At 56.6% G+C, this 11,438-nt stretch overlaps 1 protein-coding gene across 1 annotated transcript; it reads left to right on the top strand.

The window, feature by feature from the left end:
- The first annotated feature begins 3,869 nt into the window (after positions 1-3,869).
- LOC106630051 (uncharacterized) lies at positions 3,870-11,414 on the top strand. Its single transcript, XM_074532725.1, has 11 exons — positions 3,870-4,152; positions 5,592-5,834; positions 6,536-6,826; positions 7,289-7,386; positions 8,689-8,884; positions 9,017-9,128; positions 9,248-9,482; positions 9,716-9,755; positions 10,032-10,131; positions 10,235-10,281; positions 10,763-11,414. The coding sequence occupies exons 1-10, from the start codon at positions 4,044-4,046 to the stop codon at positions 10,275-10,277; spliced, it is 1,467 nt and encodes a 488-aa protein (XP_074388826.1). The 5' UTR covers positions 3,870-4,043; the 3' UTR covers positions 10,278-10,281; positions 10,763-11,414.
- Positions 11,415-11,438: the final 24 nt, after the last annotated feature.

Below are 11,438 nucleotides of genomic sequence, written 5' to 3'. Positions count from 1 at the left end.
GGCTGCTGTGTCTTCCCACTGAGTGCAGGATGGCAGAGCAGGCTGCCAGGCCCTCCAGCTGGGCCCATGGGGCAAGGCTTGGTGCTCCAGAGCCTCCCTCTGCCCTGTCCAAGCAGACATGCAGGCAGGGCAAGGCTTGCTGCCTGTCCCTGCAGCAGCCAGGGCAGCAGGGCCTGTTCTACATGTGCAGACACCCCGCAGCAAGGCTAGAGCAACTGCTGGTGCATGGCCCTGGCTGTGGCACCCACTGCTCTTTGTGTGTCAGTTTCAGGGCAGCCTATGGGCTCTTGGCCTGGGTCAGCAGTCACTGTGGTGGTGGTGGTGGTGCTGTTGATCCCCTTGTCTGCTGGGATCATCTGGTTCCTGCTGTGCAGGTGGGTTGCAGGAGATTTGGAGTCTTGGTTCTGTCTCGGGCCATATTGTGCTGTGGGTTATGTGGGATTAAAGAGGTTCCCCAACTGTTCCCACCCTTCTCTGGGTGCAGAGGGTGCAGCTGGCTGGCCCTAACACAGATTTGCTCTGGGGCTCCTAGGTGGGGCTGTAAGTGTCTTCTTCAGGGCTGGGATGGGGCTGTGTGTGCTGAGAGACCCTGTTCCCTTGTTGCTGGTGCAGCCACCATCGCTGTCCCCTGGGGTGTGGGTGGCAATGCTTGCCAGGGCAGAGGGAGGGTGTGCAGAACCCTCTGTGCCACTGCTGCTGGGTTCAGCAGGGTCTGGGCCAGGTCAGTCTCTCCCTGACTCACGACTGCCCTTTTCCTTCCCAGAAAAAAGAAGGCCTTGCCCAGCAAAGTCGAGGAGGATCAGTACACAGGTAGGATCCCCAGCACAGAGGGGACTGGAGCTGCGAGGGGAGCAGGTGTATTTCAGGAAGGCCCGGTGGCATTCTGAGGTAGCTCCAGGCAGCCAAGCTGGCTATGGCTGACCTGTCAGACCAAAGTGTCCCACATGTATTCCCAGCTGAGACCCTGCTCAGTAGCCTCTTCCAGCAGCTCCTGGCTGGGGTGTCCCTGAGGTGCCAGAGAGGGCTGGGAACTGCTCCTCCTTCTCACTCTCTCTGGGGTAGGCAGCAACTCTTCCCAGCCCTGGTGTCCTGATGATGTGCATCCCAGGATGATCTGCTGCCCTCGGTGATGCTGCCTGCCTGAGGCTGCCCTGCTCCTTTTCTCATAGCCCCCAGGTCCCTCAGGCTGTTTCTGTCCTCTTGTCCCCCCACAGAGCTCCAGCCCTATGAGAATGTACAGGGGGATAATTACTGCATGATCGAGACTTTTCCTGAGAAAGATGCAGGTAGGAAATGGGTTGTCCTGCCTGTGACCCCACATGGCCCAGAGAGAGCGGGGACTGCTAGCTCTGATGGAGTTTGAGCTCCTCAGGTTGCCGAGGGCATGCAGCAGCCCTGGGTCCTCTTGTTCTCCTCAGGTAAGTGTGGCCAGGCTGGAGAGCCATTACCCCCGCCCCTGCCTGTTCGCGAGAGTCAGCAGTGAGGAAGAAGAGCAGCTGGAGTGGACATCTGAGGCACTTCTCTTCTCAAGGCTTGGTCCTCCACCACTGGAAGCATGACAATGAATTATCTCATGAGTTATTGCTTCCCCCCAAAATTTTCTTCTTCATCAAGCTCCAGAATCCTCTGCCACACCACAGGAGCAGCTTAAGGCATGGGTTGACCTCCTCATGACAGCAAGGATGTGTCGCAGTAGTTCTACAGTGCTCTGGCATAGCCATCTCACCAGCATCTTGGTGCCTGCAAATATTCCCTGAGAATGGAGGAGCTCACAATTCCTCTTTCCTACCTGTGTCCTTTTATCCATCTAGACCCTGTCCTCTGCTTGAGTTTGGCCTAGCTGTGCTGCCCTGGCCACTGTACTCCTGTGTCTGAAAAAACCAATAAATTGTTCTGGTTTGCAGGGGCTGCCTGGCCCACAAAATCTTCCACCTTGTCATGGGTCCTCCTTGTTTTGTATGTGAAAGCCTTGACCCCATGAATCTTCATGGAGGAGCTTGGAGAGGCTTTCCCAGCCCCTGGCAGCACCAAGGAAGCACACTTGAGGTGCTGCACGTTCCCAGTGCAATGCTTTGGGTGACTGGTTTCCCTCCTCCCTATCCTATAGGTGACACCATCTCTACTTGCATAGCTGGACCTCTGTGTAGGTCTGTGTCCTCCTCTGTGGGTGCTGGGGCTCATCTCCCATTTTGTGAGGTGCAACTGGCTCTGGCCCTCTTGGGACATCTGTGTCTTGCAGCCTTTGGGATCTACTGGCTCTTGGCTGCTGCTGCTGCTGTCTCACCCCCTCCAACAGGCACTTTCTGTGGGGTGCCAGTGCCCAGTGCAGCCTGGGTGCTGAGTCCAAAGGCTCTCCTTGGTGAGGGCTGCACTGCTGGCAAACGGGGCAATCAACCTCTCTTTTCTCCAGCTCTGAGTGTTGCCTGTGATGATTCCATCTCCTTCTCCTACCCTTGGGCACAGAGGCTCTCCTGAGCTCCCTGGACTTGAGTGTGACAAGCTGGTTCTGGTTGTGCTTTTTACAGTCCTGAAGACAAAGCAGTCATGGTCTTTTGCTTCAGTGTTATCTCCCTCCCTTGTCAAACCTGCCAATACCCAGTGCAGCCTGGAGGCTGAGGGGCAGCCTGAAGGCTCTCCTTGTGGAGGAGTACACTGTCAAAACATAGAGCAATTGACCTCTCTCTTCTCCAGCTTCTTTTCAGCCTGGCATGACTTGCATGTTCTGGTAAAGGCATGTTTTGACAATTCTTCATATGAGTTGTCTGCCCATCAGCTCAGTACCTGCAGCTGGCCCCTGGGACCAAAATATCTCCTTCCTGTGAACTGTTGCTGGTGTGACATGTGTGCCTGATGGAGCAGTTCTTTGTGGGTATTGGGCAGAGAGGAGAAGAGAAATTCAATGCAGCGTGGGTGCTGCTGGTTGAGAAAGGGGAATGAGCAAGCTCGGGATGGGGGAAAACAGTTGCAGCCTCCTTGGCTACCCTGCTTCCCACTCCATCCCCCCACCCCTAGTCATGGTCTGGGCTGTCAACCTTGTGACTCCACCTGCTCTGTCCAGACAGTCAGTAAAGGGTTATGGTTTGGACAGGGCTACCTGCTGCCCCCAGCACCTGCCTAGTCCCTCATTGCCCTTGTGAGCTGCTGTTCCCTGAGCTAACTGCACCTTGTTGAGGGAAGCCATGAGCAGGACAGGAGTGTGTCCTGTGCATGTGCCACAGGAAAACTGAGGGATAAGTATGGTCTCTGTGCCTCTGCAGCCCCTCATGTCTGATACCCAGGCTTCTAAAATACGAGACACCCAAAGTGGATGGGAGGTTCTGGGGGAAGAGAAAAGCGGTGGCTGTTGATGAGCAAGAGGCATGGTTTAGTACTGTGAGTGTTTTCTCAAGCACACAGCTGGCACTGTAGGGCAGCATGCCCTGCACACTTGGGGACAGAGGAGAGTGTTGCCAGGCTGAGAGGGAGCAGGAGGAGGAGGCAGCTGAGGATAGAGAAGCGGGGAAGGATGAGAGAGGGTGTGGGTTGAGTGTTTCTTTCAGAAGAGCCACAGACTCTTTCAGGCATTGAAGTACTCCTTGCAGTTCGTGTCCTCATTCCTATATGTGCTTCTGACCAGGTCTTTATGTAGTTCCTCAAAGGTCCTCCATCTCCTGTGATCATTGAGGGGAAGTGACTCATCACCACTCTAAAACCCACGCAGTGTCAGGAAGCACTTGAATATTACCTCAGTAACAGGAGTAACGCTTCTTGAATGCCCTGGTAACTAGGAGGGTTTTGGGAGGAAACTCTGGGATCTTGTGACAAAGTTCCTTCTGCTGAGTCCCAGAGCCTCGATGCTCCTGGGGCAAAAATATATCAAAAGGCAGAAGTACAGACATGGATGGGAGGATCCCTGCCCAAAGAGGAAGCCCCCTGCATCTCATGAGGAGATGTGTCTGTTTCCTTCCTGTGGTTGCAAGCCCTGCAGTCAGATACGGATGCCTGTGCTCAGAGGCAGTGAGTGGGGCTGAGATTGCAGTCCTGCCTGAGGACTTCATGCTAGGATGGCCCTGCAGTCACTGCCTCTGAAGTTTCTCCTGGCCTTTGCATCTCTACTGTCAGCACATGGCCAGGAAGAATTTTTCAACATCCAGATAGTGCCCCAGGGAACAGGTAAGAAGTGGTTCTTGCTCTTGGAAGCTTCTTCTGCCTTTCCTCCTCTATGCTGGATATTCATCTTCACTGCCTGCAGCCCTGGGCAGTGTCAGCTGGGGCAGCCTCTGTCTGCCCCAGGGACGGGAGCTACAATGCAGTGTACACTGGCCTTCTGTGGGACAGACAGGACTGGGCTGGATGTGCAGTGAGGGGTCATGCCCTCCAGAAAAGCAGTTTGCCAGTCATTCCCTGGAGAGAGTGGGCATGAATTGGGCATCAATTCACGCACTGTGAATCAGGGGAAGGGTTTTCAAGGAGCTGTTCACTTTCTGTATAAATCCTATCCCCAGGTGTGCCTGAGGGACACTGTGCCTGCTGAGGGCAGTGTAAGAGGGAGCTTGCTGCTGCTTTGCCAGACAGATGGATCAGGGCAGGGTCAGTGGCTGGGTGCCAGAGCATGGGGGGGGTTGTGGCCGTGTGCCAGGGGGCAAAGCTGCTGGTTGTGGTGCTCAGCTGGGCATCTCTGCTCTTCTGCCATCAGCGCTCTTTGATTGCAAAGCCTCTGCACAAGGGGCTTGGCACAGCGTTTCCCTTTGTGCCAAAGTTGCTCTGCACCTTGTGAGATCCCACGTGTGCCCCTTTGGGTGAAGGCAGATTGTATTTTAAACCCCTTCAGGCCTCACAAACCTTCTTGCAGAGGCTTGAAGGGCAAGGGATCCTTCCAGAAGCTAGCATCCTTCTCTGTAGCAATCATTGCCACAAAGCCTCCCCCTGCAGCCCTGGACAAACTGCTGGCACCAGTTGCTCAGCTACTGCCCACTGAGCCTGGGGCATGGTAAATTTGGTGAGCAGGAGGTGAGAAGAAAGAAGGGTTGTGTCAGAGAAGGGGGCAGGGGCATTGTTAAAGCAGGGGATGTGAATGCAGAAGGCACTGCTCAGCCCTGTCCCCCTGCCCAGCAGTGTGGGGCAGGAGGAGAGCAGCCAAGGCACAGAGGGAGTGAGAACAGGAGCCCCCGAGGGTAACAGGGGCCTGGCTGATTCCTGTGGCAGGGATGAGCCCTGGCTGAAGGGCCCTGCATGCCAGCAGCAGCGGTGGTGCCATGGCCCAGCAAGGGCCCCCTGGGCTGGCCTGGGTGACAGCCTGGATGAGAGGCTGGAGGGAGTCCCCTGGTGCAGGGGTGGTTGTGCTGGGAATGTCCCAGCTCTGGGCTTTGCAGGAGGGAATATGGTGCCCATGGACACAAGTGGGAATGGGGCAGGTTCATGGATGAGTGATCCTTCACAATTTCCATGCATCAGGAAAGGGCCTTCCCAAGAAGGCTTGCCCTCAGGTGACATCCCAGCAGATGGATGTGTCACCTTCCCTCTCTTGGCATGGAGGGATTTCTCTCCCACCACTCACCCATACACATCCTATCATCTCCAGCCCATCTAACACTGACTTTCACCTCTGACAGGAGGGTGCAAAAGGCCCCAGTGGGACTACAGACTCCAGCTGGAACCAGACCAGGTGAATTATAAGAAGAATGAAGAAGTGATGCTGAGCTGCCCTGAAGGTTTCCAGCCACCCTTCACCCGTCTCAAATGTTCAAGTGAAGTCCAGTCCTTCTCTGGTGGGAAACCTGTATACAGAGAACTCTGGACTGGAAGAAAGTCCCGAGGTGCCTGGGTCCGCATTCGCTCCAGCGTGGAGTGCAGTGGTAAGGAGGGATCAGGAGCCCTCTTGGCTGCCTTGCTCTGCCCTTCCTGAGCAGGGAAAGCAGGGTGTGGAGCACAGGAGGTTTTGGGCTCCGTGCTGTCCAGAGAATGGCAGGTGTCAAGTCCAGCCTGCAGGTCACCACTGGGGGTGTTGGTAATAAGGGTCTCCCTGAGGGCTTCTGGCAAGAGGATGTGCACAAAGCAAAAAAGCATGGGAGAGGGATTTGTGGTGGAGTTTGTGGCCGGAACATGGCACCACTGTTGGAGCAGGATCAGAGAGCTTTACTGCCAGTGTGGCTGTGAGTACCACAGCTTGTTCCATGTGGACTGGGCCCCTCCAGGTTCTGCAGCATGGTGTGTGCAGGCTTAGCACTCTCTTCTCACAGCTTAGGGCATTCATGTTCCCTCCAAGGAAGAACAGAGCTGTTCCTGATGGAATGTAGAGATTATAGGACACACAGAAACCTCAGTTTTGAATGAATGGGGGAAATTGCTTGAGTGGTAGTAGTCCAGTCATTCACCCACATTCATTCCTGTTCAACTCCTCCTGCTCCCCTTTCAGAGGGCTGCAGTGACCACCTTCAGTCTCTCCTTTTCTATCCCATTGGGCTGGGTGATGAGAAAAGTGGTCTGACTGCAACATCCTTGCATGGCTGGGGTGGGAAGGGAATAAAGTGACCTTCTGGCAATCTTTCCTTCACAGAAGCGCTCCAGGTTGACCCTGAGAGCTTTGAGATTTCCAGCACCAGCATCAAACTGAAATGGACCTGCAGGTTCCCTGATGCCTGCCAGGGCATGAGAGCCATGTGCCGGCTGGCAGCGCCTTCCTCCCATCCCTGTGAGGCTGAGGAGGTGGATGCAGAGCAGATGTTACATGGCCAGGAGGGAACATTCACCTGCTCCCCTTTGCAGCCCTTCACTGAGTACAGTGTCACCATTGACTTGCCTCCCAACACAACCCTGTTCTCATGGTTCTTCACAACACAGGAATCAGGTAAGTGCACAGAAATATCAGAGACAAGGAATAGCCTAGAGCTGTGCCACAGGGAGGACAGATAAGGAACAGCCCAGAGCTGTGCCACAGGGAGGACAGATATGGAACAGCCCAGAGCTGTGTCACAGGGAGGACAGATGTTCCCCTCACCCCTCAGCTCAGCCTGATCATATTCTCTGTGCAGGGATGTGCCTGGGATCAGAGCTGCTTGGGTCCTGTGCAGAGCCCTGTGGGGAAGGGGCTGGGAGAGCCCTGAGCAGGGCACAGCCCCTTCTCATTGTCCCACTGCACCTGGCAGTGTTGTGCTTCCCACTGCTGCAGCACACACAGCCTTCGCAGGGGACAAACCCCTCAGAGGGAGTCCCTTTGCAGCCTGTCCCCTGGCCAGGGGCTGCTGCAGCCTCCTGTGGCCTCAGCCCCTGCCCATGGCCCTGTGTGTGACCCCATGGTCTGTGCTTGCAGTGCCGGACAAACCGGAGCAGCTGTGGCTGGATCCCGACAGGGGCTCTCTCAGGTGGAGTGCGCCGCCCTCCTGCAACGGGGAGATCATCGGATACCAGGTACCCAGGGAGCAGGGCAGACCCTCACCTCCCGGCCTGGAGCTCTGTGCAGGCACACTGGGAACTGTGGGAAAGGGACAGCTGGCATGAGCCACAGTTCCCAGCCAGTAAATATCTGACTTTGATGAGCACAAGCATTTTCTGTGTCATTTTCAACATTCTTCATGCTGCAGAGATGCCCAGAGAGGTATGAGTGCTCCATGTCCTCTGGGCTACTTCCTGGGTCTGCTCTGCTCTGGGTTTGGCAAGCTTTTGGAGGTTGGTGTGCAACACATGGTGACATGTCTTCTGGGGTGGCATCCCAGGGTTTCCTGTTCCTCTTGCGTGCTTGTTTCTCATTCCCACCACAGAAAAACTTGTGGTTTGAGTAATCCTCTGAAAGTCCCTCCTGAAAGCCCCTTCTCCAGAGACCTGCCATTGAGTTTTCCTCAATGCATGGCTAGAAGCATCTCCTCTGTCCCTGGATTTGGGACACATTCCACAGCAAAACCCTGCTATCCAGTTGTGTGTGTGTGGTGGTGACATTGTTCTCAGAATGCTCTAGGTCCTCTCTGAGGACAGAGGTCTCCACAGCATGACAGGGACCTTGCAAGCTTTTTTCTTAGTTCTGTCCTGGAGAAACTGTCAGACAAGCTCTGGAAAACTTGTGAGCCTGTTCAACTGGTTTCCTGCTCCCAGACATCAGTGTTCATGAAAGAATCCTTTTATTCCACTTTCATTTGTCTACACTTTTGCATAACCCAGAATATATTTCTATAAAGACAGCAAATGAGAAGGGACAGGGATCTCATGACAAATTCAGATGATGCATGGGCAAATGGGGACCCTCCATCTCTATTACTCATGGAAATTTTAGTCTTTCTCCTTTTCTCTTAGAGAAGGCCTTCAGAGTCCAGCTTTACACAACAGAAAAGGGAAGCTCGGATAACTCGGGTGGAGAATATCACCACAGTGCCTCTTGTGTTGCAATACACCTGGGGTGACCTATCCTTGGGCTCAGTACATATATCTACAGTGTTTCAAAAGAGCAGCCTCCCTCTTCCCTTCTCAGAGGCCCAGCCTTTTGCTCGCAGAGGTTGCTGCTGACACATCCTCAGGGTTGGCTCCAAATTCCTCCTCTCCTCTGTTCTGAGCTCTGCGCATGGGGCTGAGGCTCCCACCTGTACCTCTCCAGAGCCTTGCCCAGGCTCAGGGAAGGGCAGGCAAAGGGAAGGGCAGGCTGGCAGGGACGTTGCCAGCTGTGGGCACCTTCCCAGCGGCCACCGGGAGCTGCTGCGTCCCAGCTGCGTCTCCTGTCCGCAGCTGAACATCACAGCCTGGAACGCAGGGGACAGCAGCGTGGTGGAGACCGAGCGGCTGCGCCTCGATGGCTCCGTCACCGAGCACCGGCTGCCGGGGCACAGCCCTGGCAGCAGCTACGCCGTGATGCTCCAGGGGCTGACGGCTGCTGGAGCCGGGGCCGCGCTGACGAGGGAGTTTCACAGCAACAGCAGCTCCGGTGAGCTTTGCTGTGGGGCCGGGCCGGGAGCCCGGGCACAGCCCAGCCCTGCTCGCCGGCCTGCGCTGCCCGAGGCCGTCGCTGCTGCCCGCCCGGCCCTGCCGACGCTCATTCCCCGCTGTTGCCCTGCAGACACCCCGCACCCCCAGGCCATCAGCTGCCGTGGCGCCCGCGACATCGACCCCTCGCAAGGCACGGCCGTGCTCCCCCTGAGCCCCATCGCCCCCGGCTCTGAGGCCGCCAGGTGAGCGCAGCCCCGCGGCTCCGCAGCCCCGCCGGGGCTCTCCCCACGCCGGCGCTGGCCTGCAGCCGCCTCCCTTCCCGTGGCCCCCGGGCCCGCTGCCACTGCCTTTGGGCCCGCAGGGAGCACCAGCTGATCGTGGCCGCTACGCACAATGCCTCGCTGATCGAGAGCATCTGCTCGGAGCAGGCACAGCTCTCCAATGCCAGCGCCTACCGGGCCGCTCTGCTCAACCTCAGCGCCGCCACGGACTTCGTGCTGGGCGACGGCAGCCGCGGGCAGGGCGCGGACAACGCTGCCCTCAGCCCGGGCCGGGACTACACGGCCCTGCTGCGCCTCGTCCGCCGCGGGCCGCAGGTACCCTCGGGGGGCTCCTGCTCCTTGCGGCTGCTGCCTCCCGGGGCTGGGCCCCTCGCTGCCTCTGGGCTGCCTCTCAGCCCACGCTCCTGTCCCGTGCCCCGGCACCGTGCTGTCCCTGGACTCCCGGGCCACAGCCACCTCCCTCGGTGGCCCTGCCTGGGGACCTTGGTCTCCAGCTAGGCCAGTGCTGCAGGACTGGCCTGAGCTATTCCTCCTGTCTCCTCCAACAGGCAGAGAAGTTCACCTGTGTCTGCTACAGCTTCTCTCTTGGTAAGTGTCTCCTTGCTCCTGGGGCCCAAGCCTCCCTCCTGCCTGTTCCCTTTTGCCAGCCTGACAGCTTCCCTGGACGTGAGCTGGCCCAGCACAAGAGCTGTTGGGTCTCACATGGAACAGAGCAAGATCCCCACGGGGTGATCCTCTCTCCCAGAAGAAACCTCAGCCAGGACACAGGCGTACACACTTGCACATACCCTTTGCCATTCTTGGGGCCATTGCCAGCAGGAGACTGGGTTGTGGATCTCACCCTTGCCTCTGTTTTTGTTGCAGGGCAGACTGCGGACCAGTGGCACTGGATTGTTATTGGACTGGTTGTGCTGTTGGCAGTCATCCTTGTGGTTGCAGTTATCCTGTGGCTTGTGCACTCCAGGTGAGTGGGGAGGGGACAGGTTCAGCAGGTACAAAGGCCACAGGGTCAGCAGTTTCATACACAATGCCAGTTTCTTACCCAGCACTCCCCTTTGCCTTTCCAGGAAAAGGAAGTATTTGCCCAACAAAACTAAGGATGATAATTAAAAAGGTAGGAAAATGCAATTCTGCAGTCATCCATGGCAGAGGCACTATCAGGGTGTGGGGCAGGTGGGATGAGAGCAGCAATCTCCCAGGAGAACCTGAGTTCCAGCAGAAGCAGCAGTTCATACACTGCACTGATACATCTCCTGATTTGCTTTAGCTGGGGATGATCAGGATGGCTCTGCCCACTGAGCCCCACATGGAGGCAGAGCCTGGTCCCAGGCAATGCTCCCTGCTTGCAGCAGGGACAGGGCAAGCAGAGACAGCATCCCGAAGGCTCAGGGCTTTGAGTGACCCATGTCTGTGGCATCCCTGCCATAGATCTGCAGGGAGGATCTCAGGAGGGCCAGGCTGAGGGGCTGCTGCTCTCACCCCAGCACTGACAGCAGCTCCAGGGCCCTGTGGTTGGGATGGAAGAGTTGGGCTGTGGCAGGCAGTGCCGTGTGCTCCAGCCTGTCTCTGACACTGGGTGCCCTTTTTCTCCACAGATGAAGGTGGCTAGGCTGGAGATCAGGCACTTCAGCCCCAGACAGGACCATGGAGACATCCAGAGCAGTGCAGAAAATGGGAAGGATAACCCCTGCCCAGTGCTGATGGCTGCCATGTCCCCTGGCTCTCCTGTGACTGTGACCAGCATGGGGCTCTCATGAAATTCATGCTATTCAGCAGGGCAGGAGGAAAACCCAAGGCCCAGGAGAACTGAGCTTTTTCATTCCTCAGCCCCTTCAACTCCCAGGGTTTGCTTACTGCTTTTGCAAGGCCTCTAAATAGGTCTTTCTGTAATCCTTCTATTTAGGCTTTGCTTTCATTTTTGCATTCCTGGAGGGAGGACTTGTATGCTGGATTTCCCAGTCCCAGACTCACACAGGCTCAGGTTGATGGCATTCTCCTGCTGTCCTCTGGGTTCCCAACCCTTCTGCCCTCTCTGCTGGTATTCAGCCAAACCCAGGACTTTGCTTGGCCTGGTTGTGACTGCTTTGTGACTCAGCCTGCTCCATCTGGTCAAGAAATAAAGGCTCATGGATTGGAGAGGCTGCCTGTCCCACAGAGCTTCTGCCTGCTCCCCTCATTGCCCCTGTGGAGTGATATTCCCCTGCAGGGAGCTGAAACTGTGCCTTGTTGGGGGGAGCCATGAGCAGGACTGCTGTGATCCTGTATTCCCCT

The sequence above is a fragment of the Zonotrichia albicollis genome, chromosome Z (genome assembly GCF_047830755.1).
Source record: "Zonotrichia albicollis isolate bZonAlb1 chromosome Z, bZonAlb1.hap1, whole genome shotgun sequence".
Classification (NCBI taxonomy): Eukaryota; Metazoa; Chordata; class Aves; order Passeriformes; family Passerellidae; genus Zonotrichia; species Zonotrichia albicollis.
Note: the sequence above shows the minus strand (reverse complement) of the source record. Positions and strands in the feature narration are given on the sequence as shown.